Source organism: Gouania willdenowi, chromosome 16 (genome assembly GCF_900634775.1).
Source record: "Gouania willdenowi chromosome 16, fGouWil2.1, whole genome shotgun sequence".
Classification (NCBI taxonomy): domain Eukaryota; kingdom Metazoa; phylum Chordata; class Actinopteri; order Blenniiformes; family Gobiesocidae; genus Gouania; species Gouania willdenowi.
The window spans coordinates 8,674,694-8,699,294 of NC_041059.1; the positions used below are offsets into that span (position 1 = coordinate 8,674,694).

At 38.1% G+C, this 24,601-nt stretch overlaps 1 protein-coding gene across 2 annotated transcripts in view; it reads right to left on the reverse strand.

The window, feature by feature from the left end:
• Positions 1 to 630: 630 nt before the first annotated feature.
• bbs9 (Bardet-Biedl syndrome 9) overlaps positions 631 to 24,601 on the reverse strand; it is a 197,952-nt gene continuing 173,981 nt past the window's right edge. For both annotated transcript variants that reach the window (XM_028471181.1, XM_028471180.1), the window contains one exon: positions 631 to 1,609. In XM_028471181.1, coding sequence (XP_028326982.1) covers positions 1,344 to 1,609 — 266 coding nt within the window. In that variant the 3' untranslated portion in view covers positions 631 to 1,343. The remainder of the gene's footprint in view (positions 1,610 to 24,601) is intronic.

Here is a 24,601-nt window from a genome sequence, read left to right on the forward strand (position 1 = left end):
CCCTCATTTTGGGAATGTTTGGCCATTCCTTGTAATAACTTGAGATTCGACATGTGATTTAACTGGAAAACTGAGCTCTGCAAATATTGTACATTTTAATTTTCTTTGTGTATTTGGAGGGGCTGAGATATCTACAACTGAATTAGTTGCTAATATACAAAATGTTTCATGTTTTCTATCATTTTTAAATTTATAAAGTGTGTCGAGTGTGATGCTCTAAAGCAGTGGTTCTCAAACTTTTTTGGTTCAAACACCCCCTTTCTCTCATTTCTGAATCCAAGCACCCCCTTTGTACGACAACATTTTGCTTCAAAAACTATTTAAAACAAATACAGATCATAATGATGGAATGAATGACTGATACACATTTTAAAGAATTTCATTTTGTAAATAAGTGGAATGAAACAGTATTTAGTGCCTCCTGAATAGATTTACTTCTATATATCTTTATAATTTCCAGTCATCTCCTGCCTGGTGTGGGATCAAGACTGACCTTTATATTTTCAGTTCATGTTCTAATCACGATAATTCCATCATCATTATTATGATTATCATTTTTAAGTAAATATAAACATTACAAAACCCTATATTTTTAATATAGGGTTTTGTAGTGCCATTGCGTACCCCCATTTGAGAAACGCTGCTCTATAGGGCCAGATTTGGCCCCCGAGCCTTGAGTTTGACACATGTGCTGTGGCACTACTGATACTCATCTAATAATCACATCATCATTCGTTCGTATTTAAAGCTGTGGCTTCATTTACAAAGTTGCTGATTATGAGCAGAAACTCTCTGAGCAGATCCCAAAAAAAGCCATTTTTGGTTTTCCAGTTGCACAAAAACAGACCCTGGTTTCAATCCCTGGAAATCATGTTTGAGTCCATGAGCCACTGCATATCCTGGAGTGTCCCAGATTTGAAATAAAAACCCTGGTGGAGGTCAGAGGTGGCCTTGAATTACCCAGAAGCAGCGAGGTGGCTGGACGTGTTGGTTGATCTATTCTGGAGGGTTCAGTGTGGTGTGTGGGCGGGATGGGTGTGGGGGGGGTCACAGAAATGACTAAATATGTTATGGTTGACGAATGTGTGTAAAATATGTGTCTGAGGGGAAATTGCTTGGCCTCTGTGACTTTTTCTTAAGTTTCTGTGTGTATTCTCTGCACATATGTGATTGTGTATCAGCGCAGTGTTGGATTACACGGCCCCTGTAAATGTTTACTCATACACTGTTTATAAATATACAAATATTTATACATGTGTGATGATATGTGGATGATGTTTAGCCATGTATCTTATGCTGTGTTTATGGTAAAGATATCATGGGAGATTATTCTGCGCTGCTTGTTAGTCGTCCACTGCTTCTGGCTCTTTCTTCTTCTCTTTCACTTTTACCGACGACTTTCGGGACACTTTCTTATCCCCCGACTCCTTGTCTTTGTCCTTTTCCCTCTTCTCCTTTGATGAAGACTCCTTTTTTTCCTTAGAGGAGGAAGAGGAAGAGGAGGACTCCTTCTTTGACTCCTTTTCTTTGGACGACTTCTCCTTCTTCACAGATTGTGGTGGGTCTGGTACCACCGACGGCTCTTTGACTGCTTCCTTTTCTCCCTTTTCTATAGAAATAAAAGACAAACAAAGACTTAAGGTTGAGATCTTGTATGCTGGGATTCATTTGAAAGTTTGCCTCTGCCGTCAGTCTGTGAAAATGCTTGTTTATGGGCACGTAAACAGTAAGCATGTCAAAGTAACAAAGCAGCACAGATTTAAAACTCAACTTAAGTAAAAGCAAATGTGATTCGTCAACTCAGGCCACTGTCTGGGTTCCCATGCAGCTAAATATATTATCAAACAAATAAAACTAATTTCCATTTTGGTTTTTTTGCAATTAAATAATGTTCAATTTTCTCCGATTTTTTTATATTCCAGTAACTTTTAGAATCACATTTAAAACACCTAAAAAAGTTCATTAGATAAAAACATTGTGTAGGCTTTATAAATAAAAAAAAATTGCAGCTACAAAGTTGATTTTGATCTCCATCGTAAACGCTTGATTTAATGACATTGGGGCGGATTCACTAAGATCTGAAATAAAGGGTGGTAAACCAGTTGCATCCCTAAATCTTTTGGTGACACAGTTTCCTCACCTGGTGCGAGGAATTCACTAAGATTACAGCAATGATTAGTGCTCGTGCAGAAGTGGTGGAGACCGCCCCTATTTAAATGAGCATTTTGCTCGTTCAATGCAGAGAGGTGAGTGCACAGAAGCACAAAATGACATTTGAAGAAGTTAAATTGGAGGCAGATGGAATTTTCTGTCTACTTCAAAAACTATATAAACAAATAATGTTTTTTTTTTTGTTTTTTTTTTAAAAGAACTTTAAAACCTAATGATATTTCCCCCCTAATTAATGTGGCTGCTCCATCAGGTCCAGTAACTTTGCTCTGATCAGTCCATAAAAAACAGGCAGATTTGGACAGAAACCGTCCCATTGATCTGTTGACGCCATTGATCAGAGTTAATGCAACAATACAGTCTGTCAATCAGTCGATCAGCACCATTTGAAGATGATCTACTGACCATCATCCAGCAGATCTGATCAGCTGATTCTGGACTGATGCTCCTTCCATCAATGCAACACCAGAGTTTGATGGTCAAAACATCACTGGAGCGGTGCATCCATAGCAACAGAGCTCCGCGCACAGCATCGATCCTCTCTCCAGCGCAGCCACATCAGATTCCACACACACAGCACTGCAAGTGTTCAGCTTTTTCTCTCTCTCACACACACTTTACTCTGCATTTTCTTATACAGTGGCTGTTAAATATTGACTATCATTTTATTGAAATTATTTTCTTATACTAGAAAGGTTAGCTGTGTTTTGTGTCAACATTCAGTGAGCCATGATCTCTGTGTGTGAGTTTGCACCTGCTTATGAATCGTACAATTTTCGGCGTATAAAACAGTCACTGCAAACATTGCCTAGTTTGATGAATTGCATTGCATCACCTGCATTAATTCATTTGCGTTTCCTCCTCCCATTTTTTTGCTCACTTTGTGAGATCCGCCTACTTTACATATTCATTAGAGGGAAACGCGCTCAATGGATTGAGGGCGCATTTTGACGCGCAGCAGCCGCGCAGTCCTGATTCCCTGGGGTTTGTACCCCTTAATAGCACGTGAAGTGATATTTGCACACATTTGGGAATGTAAAATTAAAATGGCAAAGAAATAGGTTAAGTTACAATAATGGGTCAAAATATGCAACATTAGTTGGGAAAAGTGGTGGAAAGGGTTTGTAAGTACCAAAAATGTCTTGAAAGTGGAAAAAAATGTGCAGAAAAGGCATTAAAATTTGATGGGGAAGTGGCAGAAATTAAAAAAGAAATGAAAAGGAGCAAAAATCTACCAAGAAAAAGTGATGAAAATAGGCTAGAATATGGCAAGTATTGTGTAGTTGCAGAAAAAGGGTAAAGAAGAGCAAAAACTGGCTCAAATTGTTCCAAAAATATTCTCAGAATCCTTGGTTTAGGGGACTCTACATCCCACAATTCAATGCGTGAAATTGTTTTTACAGTCGAGATCAAAACAAAATTTTACATCTTTTTTCCAAGCAAATGATCTTTGATTTATTGTCTTTATCTGATTAAAAAAAATGATCATGTCTAGCAGCTTCAATTGATCTTGGTGCTCATCTGCAAAAATCTAAAGGTCATAAGAAGAATCGCCTTGTAATGACAGCTTCATGTTCTACAACAAATAAAAGCCTGTAGGTCACATGACGTGTGTTTGTAAGGGTGATAAAAGAGGAACGTAATTGTTCCTGTTAGGAGCGTCTTTGTGTGTGAGCAGGTTTTCAGGAGTCTGAGATGTTATCTGACAAAGACATGTGTAAAGACAAAGGTATAGAGCAGGATGTTAATGAGGCCCAGACGCTCTCACAGGAGTCGCTCTATTGTAAGAACACGAGTGAAGGATTAGCTCAAGTTTGTGCAGTCAGCTGTTGCTCATTCACAGGAGAAAACACAACACTCACAGGTCTTTAATACGAAGACAAATTGAGCGACGGCAACACCTGTTGCATGACAAAGGGCCGCCACTTAAAGCAAAGGGAACCCCCCCATCAAACACTCACACACATGCATACACACACCCTTGCAGCCCCACCTTTTCCAGATTGAATTGGCTCTGTGATATGACGATAACGGGACTGTTGTCTGCCAACAAAGAGACACACTTCTTATCTCCATGAGAACGGAGAAGGTTTAGAGGCGGCAGCAGCCTGGTATCTCACTGTGTGTGTGTGTGTGTGTGTGTGTGTGTGTGTGTGTGTGTGTGTGTGTGTGTGTGTGTGTGTGTGTGTGTGCAGTCGACTCCTGCAAAGTAAGAGACTCCAGAGTGAAGCTCTAATCAGACAGCTCATCGTCTGGGGATTAAATAAGAGACTCAGTCAGAGTGTGTGAAGTGTGTGTAACTCGTGTCAAATACTTTATGTTACAGCTTCACAGTATGTGACACCACGCTGACGTCAGGTGAGATAAATCTCTAGGAAAATGAAAGTGTCACATTTATTTTCTGACTAGAAATAGTATTTGGAACGGGGCAAGAATGGTTTTTTGTAAAATAACAGATTATGTTTGTGAAAGTCTGCACTAAGTCTGTATTCATTGATTCACTGAAGCTGTGGCATCTATTGTATAGACATTATTTGGAAGTTGGGAAAGATCATGTCTTTTTGAAGAACATCTAACTGATGGTCAAGGGTTAAGATTAGTGAATGTAATGAAACTAATGTAATGTTAATACATGAATAGCTGTTTATGGTGGTACATCTGGATTCTGCATAGGTTTATATCATTAATCATATTCAATTGCCCTGTGTAATTTCGCCATGCCTCGCCATATAGTTATGTAAATGTTTTTTTGAAATGAAATTATTTTGAACACAAAAATTAGAGAAAAAGAAAACCGAAAAAAAAAAAAAAAAAAAAAAAAAAATGACAAAGGCTGTGTTTGAAATGGAACACTAACGTACTATACACTACAAACTCAAGTATGTACTGTCTATTATATACTGTACGTATGATTAGGATGATGACCGTTCCCACTGAAGTATACTGTACTTCCAAGTTTCCCAAGATGCATTTGGAACCTAAAATGACAAAAACCTGAGGCACACTGAGACTAAATAACTCCATTTATTCGCCTCCTTTGAAAGTTTTGAAAGCATTTTAAGAGAGAAAGGGACCAAGTAGAATATCAACATGTGGTCATTTGATCCATGAAACTCACGGAAACACATTTCATTCCCACATTTTGGAGATTTTCGGAGACCCGCCATTGGGCTACTGACGAAACTTCTGGTTAGCCCTATTTACAAAAGCGTTAAAAAAAATGGAAGACAAAAAGATATGCTTTTATTTTGAAAAGGGGATGTTTGATTTTTAGCTTGAAGCCGATCCCAGGACGATTTTACGTTTCAGCTTGCAACGCATCATGGGGCAGTTGAGTATGACTAATGTGCATACTTCAAAAAATGTCCCGATATACAGTAGTATACATCTGGGTATTCCTCACGTACTCAATCTTTCCATACTATCTAATGTGAATGCGTTACATACTCATTTTGACATCAAACTTAGTATGAGTATTACGTTAGTATGACATTTCGAACACGGCCATTGTCTACCGATTCCCTGTCTAAAACAGGTAGCTGTGTTTTCAATCTTAATCCTCTTATTTGTTTACCCAAATGAAGGTCCGTGAACTGATACCGTACTGTTTAAGACCGGGCCGCAATAAATAAAAAATTACCATTTTTAAAAGTATGTTAATTGTATGTACTTGTAATTTAAATACCTTGAGTCTTGATTAGAGTCTGTACGAAAGCAAGGCGCACTGAGTGTATTTACTGCATGGAAAACGCATGCAAACGCCCCTGCTCAGTGTTTTCTGATTAGCGATTCAACTTTATTTATATAGCGCAAACTACAACAAAAGTCATCTCATAGCGCTATCAAAATATAAAATTCGTAATAAGGAAAAAACTCAACAAAATGAACAAGCATTTAGCGACAGTGGGAAGAAAAAAACTCCCTTCTAACAGTTTTTCTTTTAACAGGAAGAAATCTCAGCAGAACCAGGTTCAGAGGTGGCAGCCATCTGCTTCCACGGTTGGGGTTTGTGGACAGATGAAAAAAAAATATATATATATACTAATCAGTAGTGACTGATCCTATATTGACTGTTCTTTACAGTTTTATAAAGGGTTTTAACCATCTGTGCTAACCAGACTTGAACCTGGTCAGAGTCCAGTCCGAGGCTCAGGTCAGGCTGTCATGTTAGGAGTCAGAGTTCATATTTTGACCCTCTCTGCCCATTCATATTAACACTGATGGTCAATCTGTTACTGGGCTCTGACAGCAGGTAAACAATCAGTGTTAGAGGTGCAAGGTCAAAGGCTGACCTGTTCAGTGTCAAAGGTCAACACTCCTCACTTCTTTGGCTTGTTTTAACAACAGAACAGAAACTAGAAGTCTGACATGGTGAGTCAGTTTAACGTTTAGTGCAGAAATCAGACTTTAAATGTCAACAAACTAACCTGCTTTAAGAACAGATACATTTCTGAATGGACGTAGGGCTGTTCTAAAGCTTTGGAGGATTGAGGTTCAGTTTGTTGATGTTCACAGAGAGGTAGATGCTCCCAAATGTTGAGGTGATCAGACCCAACAAAAAACAACCACCATCGGACCCGAGCTGTCAAAAACATCCACACTTCTCAAATCTGCTTTCCTCCTCCCAGGAAAAACCATCATCTCCTCCATTGGTTTTTGTTTTTACTCTCCAAGAAGGAATTTAAAGAGTGTGTGAAAGCCATGTCCCCAGGGGAGCGGTAGCAAAGAGTCTGTAAACATTGATGTTGTAAGACAAGATGGCCGCTTCCCTCCTGGATGAAAATTTAAAGAGGGCAGGTCACATCTTGTCAGTCTAGTACTTCAACAAACTAACAAAGTGGAAGTCTGTAGACTAAACAGAGAAGAAGGTGGTGCTTCACATCACTTTGAGCCTGGAAGTGACGTGAAGCCCTTTGCACATGGGACAGCAGCTATCTTAGAACGTGCTATGGTTCGTCTGCTTCAGCTGTGTCTCTATTGGACTGGTTAGACTGAGAAAGTTCCTTTTGTTGCTGATCATTAAGGGCAGGGATCGATCTATAGAGAATTCAACCTATTAATCTGGCTTTCTGAAATTAGAGCGGAGGTGTTTCATTTCAGAAAAATCACCTCACCTATAGATAGAAGCTTGTCGTAATGCTCTGATCATTCCTTTGTGGTTTCCTAGAAGTGACTGTACCGAAGGCAACAGTTGGTGTTGGTTTCCTCATTCCTTTATAGGAAAATGATCATTTTGAGGAATAATGGTTTATTAGTCTATTGTGGCGACTTCACCCATGACATATAATTAGTCTTTTGTCATGGAATTGAGTTTCATGTATTTGGATTACTCAGATTTAGGTTTGTGGTTGCCAGCTTAAATCCCAGGATAAATTGTGGATGGGAAAAGTGAATGAGTAATGCAGAGTGAACACCCAGCTGCTGCAGGGAGGCTGTTAGGTGCAGCTCTCAGTGTGGAAGGATTGACCAGATCAATAAATAAACACACTGACTTCAGGTTTTTTGGTTTTCGGTCAACAAATTTAGAAAATGGAATTCGAACTTTGAACAACCAAGTACGGTAATGTGAAAATTGTGCAAATAAAGGAAGTAACCCAAGCGTTTATTGTTTATTCAAACTACAATATGGTATTCTAGTGTTTATGTCTGTAAAATTGAAGTTAAAGCAAAGTGTAACTACAGAAGGTTATTTGTGGCGGAAACATGGCTACTACAAACAAGTTAGTGTTTTAATTTAAGAATACCTAATATCAAAAACCAAATTGAAAATGTTGTTGACGTCTTTAAACTTTAAAAAACAAAGTTGACTGTTTTAATAACTTATTGTAATTAAACTGTAGTGGAGAACATTAAAAAGTCTTACGGCTGCTATGACTTTGAAAAGAGAGACTAAATTTGGCACAGAAAACCTTTGGATTCAGGTTAAATTATTATTTGATAATGTATTAGCCTTTGTGAAAGAGGTGTACTGATGCTAAGAATGTGTTCTTATCAACATGAAATTACATGGTTCAAAGCGACTAAGGGTGCTTTAACATCCATAACTCCATATCATCGCTGCTACTTCCTGTGGTTGATTCGCTCGATTCGCTCCAAGAGTGGTTGTGTTCACAGCGTTCCCAATCGCTCTAAACATTGATTGGATAGGCTCAAAGACTGGCAAAATGGTAAAATGACTTGATTTATATAGCGCTTTATCCCCACCCTCCACTGGGAGCAACTTAGGGTTCAGTGTCTTGCCCAAGGACACTTCGACACATAATCAGGTACTGGGATCGGACCCCCAACCTCTCGATCAGAAGACAACCCTCTACCACCTGAGCCACGGTCGCCCAAAAACACCCGCTCTAGAATTCAGAGTTCACACCGCCCAAACAAGGTGGATTATCCAAGAAAATGAATCCTGGAGCGCCCTAAGGCTGCTTTCATAGGGATGGTCTTGAACTCAGGTCGAACAGGTGGTGGACAGTTGATATTGGTAATGTGTTTCAAATGAGAAATAAATCCCACAGGTGACACTAATATTTAAGATCAGAGGGTGAGAGGCAAATTATAGACCTTTCTGCTGACACCTCGTTGGACCAGATCTGAGCATTTTTGGATATTTCCCAAGTTTATTGAGGCAAGTGAGTGTTTCGCCTCTAGGGGGCGCAGTCCTGACTCTACCCAGGGGTGATGCACATATTCAAACTTGGGCAGACCAGACCTTTCCTTGTTTGTCCATTGACTAGCAATGGCCATCTTGAAAAATGGCCGCCATATTGAAATTTTGAGTGGCCAACGCCTTTTTCTATAATTGTGGACATTAGAGAGTATCTGTGCCAAATTTCATGCTTTTATCCCAAAGTGAACAATTCTCTTGAAATATGCAATTAATCTGCTGCACTATTTCAGGTAATTTGATCCACACATTAGACAGAAAACAAGACAAATAAATAAATACAGTAAAGCAAATAAAATAACGTATTTTAGTTATTGAAAAATGTCAGCAGGGATGGATGGAATCATTTCTAGGAAGGGATGTTTTTAATATTGTTTTATTCATATTTTAAGGTATTTGAGATGTTTCAATGACAGATTATTTTATGCATATTAACTGGGATTGACTTTCATCACGTCTGATTTCAGATTGTTTTTTTTAGTCTGTTATAAATAGAAAAATTATTTTCCAAACCTTACAAAGGATTTCCAAGAAAATATCAAGTAGTTTGTCAATGTATCGAAGTCGACCCAAGTGTCCAAATATCAAATATCAAAATTTGGTCACCCTATAAAAACAGGAGCCGGAGCACACTGAAGGGTCTTCACCATTCAGAGTCTAGGGCGCAACAGTTGTTTTTCCCTCGTGGAACAAATACAAAAACCACAGCCACAAAAGTCAGTGTGTAGATAAGATAATTTGAGAGATGCAATCTGAACAGCGTTCAAAGCCCATATGTTATGCCTCGATTCCCATGTTAGGAGCAGATCCCTGTGGTACATTCATCTGCAGGCAGCCGTAGTCAAAATAGCCAAGATCGCACAGATCGCCTGCATACTGACCCCGACAACAAGTAGGAAAGATCAGCAGAGCCCACACCGGACACTGTGTGTGAGTATGAGAGAAAAGAAGAATCTGACCGATGAGATCCGCGATGTAGAGTGTGTTTATGGTTGTTATTGTGTGAGCTTCTGTGCATGTCTGCAGGTCGGACTGAAAACAAAAGTGTTATTTATAGAGTTAAAACAAGTGAGTATGTAGGACAGCATGGGAAACTAAATTATTAACTTATGAATACTTGTTTTGTTACTTGTTTCCTTAAAAAAATACATGAAAGCTGACAGCTGAAGAATGGCCCAATTTTTAAACTGGTCTAATCAAACGTTTCATGTAGTTATAAATAGAGTTAAAGAGGCTTCCGAGCAGCAGTGTTATGACTGTGTTTATATTATTGAAACAATATTAAAGACAGGAAAACAGAAACAAGGCTTTAAATAAAACCAAAACCAATTTGTGAATTTGAACTTTATGTAGTTTTCCAAGTTGGAAAATTCATTTTAAAGCATTATTAAAACAAAGTTGAATACACAGTATAATATCTTTGTTGTGTTTTATAAAGTTAACACCTTGTATCCCCTTCCATTTCTCGGAAGTTGTCATGGAATAAAGGCATAAATGAAACCTTAAAATATTATTCAAAAAGAAGAGAAAATGAACTTTCTGGAATTATTATGCAGAAGTCATGGACAAAAACTGTTGTTAAGCATTGAACACTTCAAAGTGATTAGCAGACGCCTCTGAAGTAGACTGGCAGTTGAGAATCGAATAAAAAAATTAAGCAAATAATTAAATAAAGCAAATAAAACATTTAAAAACTGCTGTGGTATTGGACAATAAAATATTCAATCACTTAAAACAATTAACACATTAATTAAAAAAACAGTCAGTTTTCAACTTACTTTTAATTTATCCTATTTTCACAACAACACAGCTGGATTATTCTGAGTGGATAAATGAATGATTTTTTTTTACAGAGCTCTCATGAATCCCAAACTTTGCTACTGTGTATGTCGTGGTCATCCTTTTAACGAAAGTTAAAACCTTCTAATTTCCCACTGTCTCAGGAACAGACCATGTGGTGAAAGTTTGGAACATTTGATGGCAGTGTGCTGGTTTTCTGGGATTTATAGGCCTCTGAATAAAATGTCTAAGTAAGGAACCAGTTTGAAAAACAATTTATAATAATAAAGCATCGAAATGTTTTATAGTAACAGTGATTTATGAAAAAACAAGTAGAAAGAGACAGTGTGTGGGAGCCAATGGTCCACAAAGAGGGCCTGACAGTGGCTGAACAGGCAGTATTTAATACTATTCCTGGTGTGGAATGTGCTGTTGAAGCACAACGGGCTTGTCCATTGCTGGGTGTGTGTGTGTGTGTGTGTGTCTGCGTATTTTGCAGACCACTGACAGCTAAGCTAAGACTAGGCTCAGTGCTACACCTCCCACGGTGCACTGCAAACACACAAAGCGCACACAAACACGCACACAACCTCTTTCTACAGGAAATAAAACTGATATTTATGTGGAGCTGGGCGCGCAGTCACGTACACACACACCAACACACTGGTTATTACTGCAGTCTCAGTCCCGGGGTGATGAGAGGAAATGTCTTAGCTAACGGTAAAAACAGACAGATACTGGGAAAGAAGATGAAGAAGAACGGAGAAGCACTTGCTAAGAATTTTCTATGCACTTAATTCACCACTGAACTGACTGGAAAAGTGTAGCTTCAAGGATTTTTAGGGAGCATTTATAGCTTTGGGTTTTTCAGTGGACTGCAACCGACAACTTAACTTAGTCTTTGTAGTTAAAGTAGAGTGAGACAAATTGCATATTTAAAGGTAAGAATAATTATTGTTTTCAACATAGGCAAAAAAGCACTGAGAATGAAGGGAGGAATAGTATTTACTGGAGACAAAGGTTAGTCATAAAACATGAGATAATTTACTAAAGAGGCTTATGTGTATTTTGGAGTTATCCAAATTCTACCATGAATGTCTCTGTTTTGAAAGAAGAAACAGATTAAAGAGCCCCTATAGATCAGAGAACTTATGAATAATTATTACAAAGTCGCTAAAACTGCATTTCAAAGTCCCTCGTTAATATCAACACAAAAAGCAGAACAAACGCACTCTGCGCCGCAGAACAAACGCAGGAACTCAACCACACGTGAAGTAGAGCGCACAGCACTGTAGGTAGAAAGACAAAGAGCATAAAAGTAGAAAACCATAACGTAATGGTATGCTAAGGTTTCATTTATTCAGACAACTTTTTTCAGGAAATGTACTTTGATCTCCTGACATGCTTCCTCAGAGGCATCTGCTGATCGCTTTGATGTGCCCACACCTGGGACTCTCTTTTCTAGGGACCATCGGGCGACAGGAGGCGTGGCAAACGTGACAGTTCTGTCAGGCTGGCCACACCCCCTGTTGCCCCCAATGACAAATAACTCATAAGGACACATCAAAGCGATCAGGAAATGCCTACGAGGAAGCATGTCAGGAGATAAAAGTAAATTTCAAAGTAATTTTCCTGGAAAAAGTTGTCTGATTTAATGAAACCTTAACACATTATTTTTTTAAAAAAGGCAATGCTGATATCTGGTCAAACAATCCTTTATTGCAGATTAATAAGGTGGGATTCTTCTCCTCCTGTTTTTTGTATTATTTCAGATTTTCTGGGCAGTTTGGACCAACTCCAAAAGCTCAGTTTGATTAGAAACCAAGCCAAAATGAAGGAGTTCAAATCATCATCTTATCACCCACCAGTTCGGATCAAGACCTGGTTTATCCCACAGTAAAATACACCTGAGAAGCACAGTTACAAATAGAAACAAACAGCCTCTTCTCTAAGTTAGGCAATTAAAATATAGAATAATATCTAAAGCATTCAGAGAATTTTAAACTCAAATGCAACCACATATAGTGATACAGTGCAATTCTATACGGTATGATCATATACATATTAGCAGCCACCGATTGTGCAAGTAGTCCCACTTAAAAAGATGAGAGGTCTGTAATTTTCATCATAGTTACACTTCAACTGTGAGAAACAGAATGTGAAAAAAAATTCCAGGAAATCACATTACATGATTTTTAGAAAATGTATTTGTAAATTCTTGCATAAAATAAGTATTTGGCACCTACAAACAAGCAAGAATTGTGGCTCTCACAGACCTGTTACTTCTTCTTCTATCCTCCACTCGTTACCTATATTAATGGCACCTGTTTGAACTTGTTATCTGTATAAAATACACCTGTCCACAACCTCAAACAGTCACACTCCAACCTCCACCATGGCTAAGACCAGACAGCTGTCTATAGGACACTGGGAACAAAACTGTACATCTGCACAAGACTGGGATGAACCACTCTACAATAGACAGGCACAAGGGTGGACTGGGAGAGAAAATCCGCTCTGGCATTTTGTGTCCAGACCAGCCCACTACATTATCAGCGACACCATGTACAGTAGAAGCCATTATTAAGTCAGTGATGCTCAACATGTGGCTCTTTGTCTTAATTTTAGCCAAGGAAAGGCAAATGTATTTGAATAGTGCATTTAATTAATATTCCCCCAGAAAACCTTAAAAGGGGGATGCTTTTGAACCCCTTTTTACCTATTTCCTTTGGCCATTTTGCAAATTCTTTTTGGCACATAACATTTTTTGTCCTTTCTTAAATTTTTTGGATCACTTTTCATCCAAATATGCTACATTTTGCCTAATAAATACCACTTGTTTCCATTTTTCCTTACATTTTCCCTCTTTTTGTTCCACATTTTTGCCCTTTTTCACTAATGTTTGCCACATTTTGCCCATTTAAGCGACCCTTTAACATCACATACTGTACCACCTGGTTCCTCTATGTTTGACTGCTTTTGGCCCATTTTAGTCACTTTTCACTTTTTTCTTGCCACGTTTTTGCCACTTTTGGAGCATTTCTTGCCAACTGTAACCATCATCTGCCTCTTCCACTCGCTTGTCAAGAAAAAAGAAAAAAAACAGCGGACCGGCCCACTTTGGGTCGATGGCCCACCGGGACGATGCCCAGTGTATGCCAGATGTTCAGTTCACCTCTGGGTAATCAACTGATGGAGCTATTATTAGAAAATGGAAGAAATTGAACACAAATGAGTCTTTTTAAACTATATACATCAACTGAATCCTACAATGACGCTGGAAACACCTGCTCTGTAACAGTACCACCATCACAAACTGAGCACTGGGAAAAGTAAAAAAAAAAACAAAAGACAAACAAACTGTGCATAATAAGAGAACACAAAGGAAAAGGGAGTATTTAACGGTTTCAAAGGAGACAATAAAAGAAAAAAGAAATTAAAGTCATAAAGACGGAGAGGTTGACTGAGGCTGTGAGCTCCGTCTCACTCCCTAGCTCTGGGTGTGGTATAGTGGGTGGGTTCATTCCCGTGGTTCAACCAAGATATTTTCTCCCTGCTCAGCTACGCCCTGTTACTAACCAACACACACACGCACACACACACACACGCCTAGGGGCACAAACACACACATAATGTACAGAAAAATATACAGTGCTGAGCTCGAGGAACCAAAGTTTTGGCCTGATACAAAAGGACGTGATGTTTTCCAAGACTGGTGGTGACACACACGCACACACACACACACACACATACACATACACACACACACACACACACACACACACACGCACACACACGCCTTCATCAACTTCCTTGGTTCTCTGTGTAGACTAGAGCCACATCAGAAAAGGACATTTACAACACCAGGCGAGTTACACACACAAACACACTCATGTAAACTGAATTTAACCACAGTATACGCAGACCCTTTATGAACATATGGAGCGGCCTATGCACTAATGCATGGTGCCGGTTTGCACATGTGAACATGGAATACCTGAAATCTAGATTCTAGAATGTCAAATCTAGCATGTGTGTGCTATATTTATAAGATATGCTGACATGGCCAATTAAAAAATGATGACTTTTTTTTGTTTAGCATGAGAACTAGTTTAAAACACTAAAATAAAAATACATGCGAATGAAAACTATATCAAAATGTATTGATATTTTTGTCAAAGAATATAAACAATAAGATTTCGTTAAAGAATATAAACTATAAGATTTCGTTAAAGAATATAAACGATAAGATCCAAACAAGTTTCGTTGCGTGGAAGGCTGTGTATTTACAAACATTAATATCATCCCATATTAGGCTGAAAAATGATAATTGAATCTTTAAAAAAAAATGCGAAAACTCCTATTCTGTATATTTTATTCGACTATATCTATAAGAGATTTAGTCGACTAAAATCTTGTCATTTAGTTGACAAAAACTAGAATGTATAGCTGAAATAGTCCTGATCGCTACAATTTTTGAGTAAAACTAACTGTTTAGTTAAAAGACTGTGACTAAAGTGACATAAAAAATTGCTGTCAAAAGTAACTCTGCTTTGTTGTGATGTTGAATAACGTAAAGAGGTTTTCATTCGGCTCAAACGACACACAGACACACATGCGTTCATTTCTCACTGTGCAGGAGGATGAAATGTGAGCTCCTGTGTGGTGTTATCAACCCTAAATTACTGAAATGATATACTATGGTTGGAAAATCGTCAATTATAAACGTCTCGTAGGTTTGAGTTAACGTCAACCAACCGTTAGTATGTCTGTGTTCTACCAATGAACTGATTTCGGAGCTGGTTTCAGAGAAAAGTTCTAAATGTTCACATCAGTGACAATTGTCACACTTTACTGCTGTGCTCCAAGTATCCATTTAAACACAGTGTATTTTTAAACACATTGTCATTAAAATCACATTGCAGTTCAGCAACTTTAATGATGCATAGCAACCTTATAATCAAAAAATAGACTTTTTCATTCTGTCCTCTTTGGTTCTCAAGTATAAACATTCCACTTTTTGCAAAAGTACTGTTGTACTTCATTTATTAATGATATAGATTATACTGTAAAAGTATATGAAGGTAAGCACTTCAGCGCCTTGTGTGTCCGAGCGGCAATTCCAAGATTCCAAAATGTTAACAGAATACTTTTTTAAAAATAAAGCATACAAAACAAAAACTGTTGCAATGCGCAGAACTTAGAAGAAAAAGAAAATGGTGAGCAATAAAATGACGTAAAACGTGCAACAGTGGAAGACAATTAGCCAAATGAGACAAAAGCAGAAAAATAAAATGAAAAACGAGAAGATCATGCAGCGACTCAATCGTTGAGTTTGAAGGCCTGGTTAGTTTCTAAAATCTCCGACATTTGATCTGACTCCCAGTGACGTATCAGGGATCTATTAAAAACTCTGGTTTTGGTAATATAACCTCATTCATGCTGAATTTAAAGCTTATCCCGAAGCTTTCCTTCGCTCTAACCTTGGCCTGAACAACAATGTTACCATGTGAAATATAAATGGAAAGAACAGAACCAACACAGCTGTGACCTTGACTATCCGTTGATATTTTCAGAGTCCTTTTATATTTCTCAGTCCGGAGTGTTTTTCCTTGTCGCTCATGTGGAGCAAAGAGAGGAAGGGGCAACACCCAAGTGGGCTAGCCACTGATGGTGCTCCCTGCTGGGGGAATCCCTGCACTAGGACCGTTCTGTCTTCAACCTCCACATTAAGCAGACAGACCCCCTAATGATTAGAGGGACACCACAGTGTCAGCATAGGTGGACTTTTAAAAAACAGCCACAAAACCACTTGAGGGCCTGCGAATGAAATGCTCCAAAGAGGCCAGAGAGGCTGAAGTACAGGAAATATGGACATCACACACAAAGAGCTGCTAGACTGTAAAGTTGATAACATAACACACAGGTTTTAGATATTATAATGAAACACACAGCTGAATAAATGTCATATTTACAACATTTGATTTCTGTATAGTGTCAAGTCATTTTGGGGTGGCCGTGGCTTGGGGTTGAGTGGGTCGTCCAATAACCCAAGTGTTAGCGGTTCGAATTCCGCTCTGTCCTACTCATGCTGTTGAGTCATTGGGCAAGGCACTTTACCCACAGTGGCCACGTTTACATGATAGCTTTAATTCTCTTTTTATTCAGAATGAAAATAAAATCCTCTTTAAACTGACCTTGATCTCAATTAATAATCTACACTCTCAAAGTGTAAATTGAGAAATTTACTGTCTGACTCTCACCTGCGCAACATTCTCACTTCGTCATTAGGTCAGATAGAGCCTGATATTGAGAGAATTAATGAATTCATTCCAGTCGTTTTGTGAAAATAGTACTGATTATGTGGTCTTCATTTATGTTGTGGCTGAAAAGAAAAGGTTTGTTCTGTGTTTTTTTCCGGTAGACGTGAATATGTCACGTTCACCCCCTGTCCAAACAGAAACCATCCCAATCCCCAGACCTAAAGTGGAATTGAATAAAAACAAATAAATGTGTTTCCATGTAAAATCAATTTGAAATGACTATTTCCATGTAAATACAAAGCAAAATACGGGCCATTGCCTCGAATGAATAATGGTTTCTGGAAAGCGCTAAATGTCTCATTGAAAAGGGCTCTATAAATCCTAGCCATTATTATTAGTTTATTAACAAAGATCGAGCAAATATCTTAGTTCACTGTTGATGCTTTCTGGATCTAGTCTGAAGTTTAAGAGATCTATTTTCTGTATCTGAGAAATTAACAATCTACGGGAAGAGATTTGCTAAAGCGTATACCGTATAATAGCGTTAACCTAATCACTAGCCCGGAAAAGGTCTCGTCTGAAATGGCAGCATCTACAGTGTACAGGCCATAGAGACGCCGCTAGAACGGACAAGGCCTTGTCTGTAATGGCAGCATCTACAGACCATAGAGACACTGCTAGAGCGGACAAGGTCTCGTCTGTAACTGCCGCATCTGCAGACCATGGGGACGCCTCTCCTCAGCCACTGTCAGAGATAGACATTTTATTACCAAATGCCAACAAAGAACATACCAATCTAGGGGAAGAGATTCGCTAAAGCGTATACCGTATAATAGCGTTAACCTAACCACTAGAGCAGACAAGGTCTAGTCTGTAATGGCCGCATTTACAGACCATGGAGACACTGCTAGACGTTAACCTAACCACTAGCAACAAAGCCCAAAACCATGCAGGTAGACCTGCTAATACAGTATCATGTTTTTCTCCAGGCAGTGCCTTCTCCTCGTCCTTCTCTCTCTCTTTTGTGTTTCAGGTGTTTTGAAGCTGGAGCTGGCAGTTCCGGATCTATGATTCATGACTCAACTAGTCTGAGACACTGATGTTCTCTCTCTCTATCCTGTTCTGTTCTCCTCCTCCTGTCTATCAACTCCAACCAGTCGAAGCAGATGGCTGTCACCTATGAACCTGGTTCTGCTGGAGATTTCTTCCTGTTAAAAAGGAGTTGTTTCGTCTCACTGTCACTGATGCTTGTTCATGTGGATTAGTTTTTTGCTTTTTTTCTTTTTATTACAAATTTTATATGTTGATAGCGCTTTGAGATGACTTTTGTTGTAATTAGCGCTATATGAATAAAGTTGAATTGAATCTTGTTGTGAAATGACAGAATTGTCATCTTTGATTTACTGTTTATTTTATGATAAAAAAAAGTCTCTAAGATGTTTTACCTGATGTTTTATCATTGAGCCGTGAGTTCTACTGTTGGTGTTCTGGCTCACAGCAGCGGCCTTGCAGTCAACTGCTTGAAGTAGTGATTACAGGTCGGCAGCAACAATTTACGCTCAACTGAGAGTTTATGGGTGTGGGCGAGAGAGCATGATAGCAGGAGAGGAAGAGAGGGAGCGTGGAGAGGAGGAGGGAGCTGAAAATGAAGCGTGAAAGTAAAAAAAGGAGTAAAACTACTGTGTGATTGCAGAGGATGTTTACGACCTGTGTCTGTGTGTGTTCATGTGGATGTGACATCTCTACACACGATGCCCACATGTTGTCACTTTGCTGGTCAAATCCAGCCCTGTAGTTTTTATTCTGTCCCTGGGCAAAATATGTTACCCACATTTCCCTCCTTTAATGTAACTGGGTGACTGATTTTAGATGTCAAAGAGTGTTTCTTTGGTTGAAATTTTGTCAAAATCTGTACTTTACAAAGTACTTTTGATGTATTACTGCTAACTGTCAAACAAACACCTGTGAAAATAGAAAATATAATGAATAATAAAATAAATTAAACCTACTTGTTAAACTTAATGAAATAACAATCTTTTTTTAATTTGGAGGATATTAAGGAAATATTAAGAAATAACATCACTGGTGATATTTGCTCAAAGATAACGTAAGTGTTGATATTTAGCACAATGGTGATGATGGTTCTTTGTTATATGAATCTGTGATAACCACATGTATTTATTTATTTATTTTTCTGAACATTATCCAGGAAGTTTATTATTATTTGCACCCTAGTGTATAGTCATCTTAAAGATGTAAATCCTTTAATAAAAAAGGGTTCCAAGTGTCAATATTGGAACAAATAGTTTAAACTGGCAGATAATGGGCATGACAAATCGCGAATGTGGTTAAATTGACAAAATAAGCATTATATATGGTTAAAAGAGGTTAAAAGTGACAATAAGTGGTCAACATAATGTGACATTAGGTGGGAAGGTGGTGGAAAGGCTGAAAATGTCTTGAAAGTAGAAAAAATGTGCAGAAAAGGAATTGAAATTTGATAAAGAATTGGCAGAATGTAGCAAAAATGCAATAAAAGGAGCAAAACATGTCAAAAAAAGTTATGAAAATAGGTTAAAATATGGCAAATTTGGTGTAGTTATAAAAAAAAGGGTAAAAATAACCAAAAATGGGCTCAAATTGTTCAAAAAATATTTCCTCCCAGTGTCTGGCAACCCCAAATGGTGTCCTGACCCCAACATTGAGAACCCCTGCTATATATCAGCACTCATGGAATGTCTTTTTTTCCTATCAAATTACTTGGTCATAACTAACTGTTGTATCAAGTAGAATAAAATGTGCACAGGAGCTTCTTGTTTCTAGGGTCACATATAATATAACAACAGTCAATAAAGAATGACAATATCAGCTTCAACTGATGAATAATATTATTGGAGAAAACACTACACAGTGGAATTTGAAGAGAGAGTCCCAATTCATCCAGCATAAAGGCTATATTTGTGAACTTACACATATACATACACACATACATACATACATACACACACAGAGACAGAAAAGTGATTTATCTGACCACTCCTGCTCTTGGCAGCGAACTTCCGCCAGTATATCTGGCTTCTCGTGGCAGTCTGCATTCCACACGCGTGCACACATCCATATTGAAGAAAACCAAACATCTCGCAGACTGCCTCACATGCACACACCTGTAGAAAAAAAGAGCATGGAGGCAAGAATGCATCCATGGATACAAGTACAAACACACACCTGGAAACCTCACATTCACTTAAACACAGCCAGGTTTCTGAGACTGTTTTACCATCTGAAATTTCAATAAATGAAGGTCATGCCCATGTCATTGACATATTACACTCGAAAGCAACTCCAGAAAAAACACCTCAGTGCAATGATAAATGAAAGCAGCGGTTAACATTTAGACAAAAAACAGACTGAACTTGTCCTGAATGATGTGAGTAATGATTAAACTATATATAAAAAAACAATAACACTGCAGAGACATATGTTTATTTTATGTCTGTGCAGATTCTCATTCACCCAGAAGAAACTTCTCTAAACTCCAATCAAGTCCAGTTGCCGATGACCAACTACACCAAGCTCTGAATGACTGTGTAGCCATATTGCTTTGCTTTCTGGGACAGTTGGGAGTGGCCTATGATAATACAGACAGAAACATGTGGAGTAGAGTAGGGTTGGTGAATACCAATAAATCAATCCAGACAAACCGAACATCTTTTGGCACTTTTATTGCCAGGTATTAGCATGATTTTTAATCTTAAATAAAATGGTGTCAAAAATGGTGAAAGAGACTTTAATTAACTTTGCTGCAGGATTTCCTTCCACTGTCGTGAGTATGTGGCCATACCAGCCTGTCATTGTCTGATCTCGTTAGATCTCTGAAGCTAAACAGGTCTGGGCCTGGTTAGTAGTTGGATGGGAGACCAATGAGAATTTCAGTTGCCACAATGAGGTGCAGTCGTTTCAGTGGTATCTGTCATTTTGTCCTCGGGCAAGACAATTCACCCACATTGCCTGGTATGAATGCAGTGTTGGTGGTGGTGGTCGGAGGGGCCGATGGCGCACCATGGAAGCCTCGCCTCTGTCAGTCTGCCCCAGGGCAGCTGTGGCTACAATAGTAGCTTACCACCACTAAGTGTGGAGTGAAAGAATAATACCTTAATTTTGTACAGCGATTTGAGGCCCTTATTGCAATACTGGTTTGTATCTTTTCATAGTAACTTGTGACAATAAGTAAAATACATAGTATTATACCAGCCTTAGCTTCCAAGAAATCTAAACTGCATGGAAATGTATGTTTCGTGCATTAAAACGGCTGGATTTTAGTCGTCAGTTGTGCATTAGTGTTCAAAAAAAATATTTTATGAAGTATAAGGAAGGCATTTGGGGCATTATATTTAGATGTAGCTATAAAAGAAGTGCATTGATGTGTATATTCTGGGTTTGTGTGTGAGTGTATGCAGGTTTTAATGTGGTAAGTGTAGTTTAATTGAAGAGGGGAGTGTGCAGAAGTCTGTCTCATTACCATTATAATTTAAAAAGTGTGCATCCTATCATTTCACACTACCTCACATGCACATACACACATTTAAACACAGCCAGTACAAAGAAAGTGCAGAACTCATGATTATGACAGGAAAAATGTAAACATTATGGAGACACTGGATTGTGCTTGGATGTTGGTTTACTGTCTGCTTTCAAATTTATTCATTATACACCAAAGCTAATCTAAAGACTATGAGTGGGGGTGGGGGGTTACACATCCTGCCACTGAATCCTAAATTTATATTTTGAGATAAGATTGAAAGCTAGACAGGAAGTGTGGTGAATTGTGGGAACAAACAGAACGTAAGATCAACCAAAGTCTCACACCGATAAGGAACTCTGGACTAGAATTTAGTCTCTCAGTCTGACGTATTTTGGGTTCACAATGACTATTATATATTTTGTCTAAGTCAAACTTCTACTCTATGTATAGCTTTATCAGTGTTTTATATTGTATTAGTGAGTTTCCGTTCCGCTGATGATTTATGATGCTGTGCTACAGTTAGAGGGATGTGAAGATGTGATGTGTGTGGGTAGTTTCCTCTCATAGTGATGTTGATTATTTGGCTTCAAATTAATTGAGTTACAAACTCAAAACAAGAAATTGAATGTTAACTATTCATGGTTTTAATTAGGGGTGCCCTGATACAACATTTTCACATTGACATTGACACCGATCCAGCTGCCTTGAGTTTTAGTCGATACCAATAATAATCCGATATTATATCAGCACAGATCATACAGTACATACAGTACATTCATTACTTTTTTTGTAGCGTGGAATTATAGAAAAGGCTTGATCAAGTTATATTACTCAAAAAGAGAACAATACTCGGCAACGGTTGGTATGACCCATTTATTATTACCTAAGAGGTTACATACATTTTGACCTTAAATATAATAATATTCTACAATTGAATAAGAAAAATTAAAAGACTCAGAAAATCAACTTCAATAAATCCAATAAAATCAGAAAATGAAATTTTTAAAGTGAAACATAACAACTAGTTTAGTTCAAATATCAGCATATTATACCATTGCATGTAATAAATAATAAATAAATACTAAGAACCTGAATATTAACCTCAATAAATTGAACAAATTCTGTATCAGAGTGGTTATATCATACACTTCAGATGCAGCCCGATATTAATCTGATACTTCCTTTTTTTCTCCTGATATTGGGGCCCCTAATCTAATTGTGCCAGGCATAATCGTAATCTATGTTGAATTATCTTTGAAACGATATATCACACTACTATGTTCCTATAAATTTGGAAATTACCGGAAATGGGGGGTGGGGCTGCCGTACAAAAAAGGGCTCTGAGCGTCTCATCATATTTATTCATAGAGTATTCATACCAAACTGCATTCCGATCTAATGCGAACTAACGAAGGAGTAGTCTTTTGAAAAATGGGGTTCCCCAGGCGCCCCGTGACACGTACGGGGTAATGGGCCCCATTTATATATTGATATGTGCTAATGATTCGATACCACCAACCGTCGTAATATTTGACTCGCAAATAAATAAAACATCAACTTTTTTTGGGTGGGGCCCTAATAGGCCCCCCCTGGGCCCCAAATCAAAAATCGTGCTCCAAATGTCAATGCGTACACATCCATAGATAATACCTACCAAATTTCAGCCCGATCTGTTCACGAATATTAGAGGAAGAAACGAGAAGAAGAAGAACAAAGTGAGTGGCGTTGTGTGTCCAGGAGCCCAGTCTAATAACAATGTGTACAACATGGCTAAGATTGTATATAATCATTGCATACACTAAAAATAAAAAAGACAATTATTTAATTACATTTGAATGTTAAAAAGTCTTTATAAAATGGATAAATGCCGCCTCATGGTCCGGTTTCCACAAATGTCCCCACCACCAGTTTGAACTTCATATGAACGTGATGTCATTGTATGAAAATACAAAGCACTGCACAGATGGGGAATAGGTGTTGAAGGCTCAATCCACACTAAACTTCCTCCAATAGCCACGACGTGTCAGTTGGTAAAGCAGTTATTTTGATTCACTACTAATTGTGTGTGCTTTTAAGCCAGTAAAACAGGAGCCACCCACACCTAACAAAGAGCCCACAGGTTGAGGCGTAGCAAGAGAAACACATTGAGAGTTTCTTTCTGACACATTGAGTCAACTCAGTGTCGTGAAACAGCATCAACTCAAGAGGGAACCATGAAAAATCCTAATATATCTATTATTGGTAAAGCAATGTGAACCAAGCAAACGTTCAAGGACATTTTTAACCTTGAGAAACTTAATCATGCTTTTATCATTTAAGGGAGTTTAATATTGTGGCCAGCACAGAGTTGATTCATGGCCTTTGAACCTCCAGAGGGAATATTAGTGACAGCAGTGAAAGAGAAAGAAATGGGTGTTGAAGGCAGTGATAAAAGTCCCCCTCAACACGGCTTATCACACACACATTTCTGTTCTGTGGAGTGTGTGTTTACAGAACAAGACTTATGGGGTATTTGAGGGAATGTTTGTCAAAGTGAGAACTCAAAGAAAACAAAGAGTGTCTGAACAGTGCTAAAAATGTAGTCAGTGTGCGTGTGTGGGTGCATTTGTAAAATGACTAATTTAAAAACTGTTTGAATGATCATTTATTATATATATAAACTTGTGTGTGTGTGAAAACTTAAACATTTAAAAACTGCAATGATCAATACTATATATTTTTCTGTCTGTCGTTGTGTCGTTCTGTCTTTCTTTCGTTGTCTCAAAGTTTGCAAAAAACAACACCAATAAAAGCAAGAAATGGATTACATATGCACCCCATCAATGGTCATTAATCAACAAGTATCAAAATAACAATAAATGTAACATAAATGTACATGTTTATCTACCTAATAGTTAGTTAGTTTTTCTGTGCTCTTTAAATAAAGTTTGAATACATGAATACAATACATGCTGAAAGATATACTGTAAAGTTCCTGTGTGTTGTGGAATAGGATCTTCATTGTAACATTGTTATTCTGCTTTAAACCTCTTTTCTTTGTACGTCTGTGGCAGAAAAATTAAATAAAAATAGAGATGGAGGTGGAAAGAAAGAAAGAAAATCTTGAGATTTTATTTTTAGGCCATATTGCTCAAGAAAACCCACAGGCAGAATAGCAAAATTAGGCAAAGTCATCAGTGCGGGCAGGTATAAGACGGAGCGGTCTCC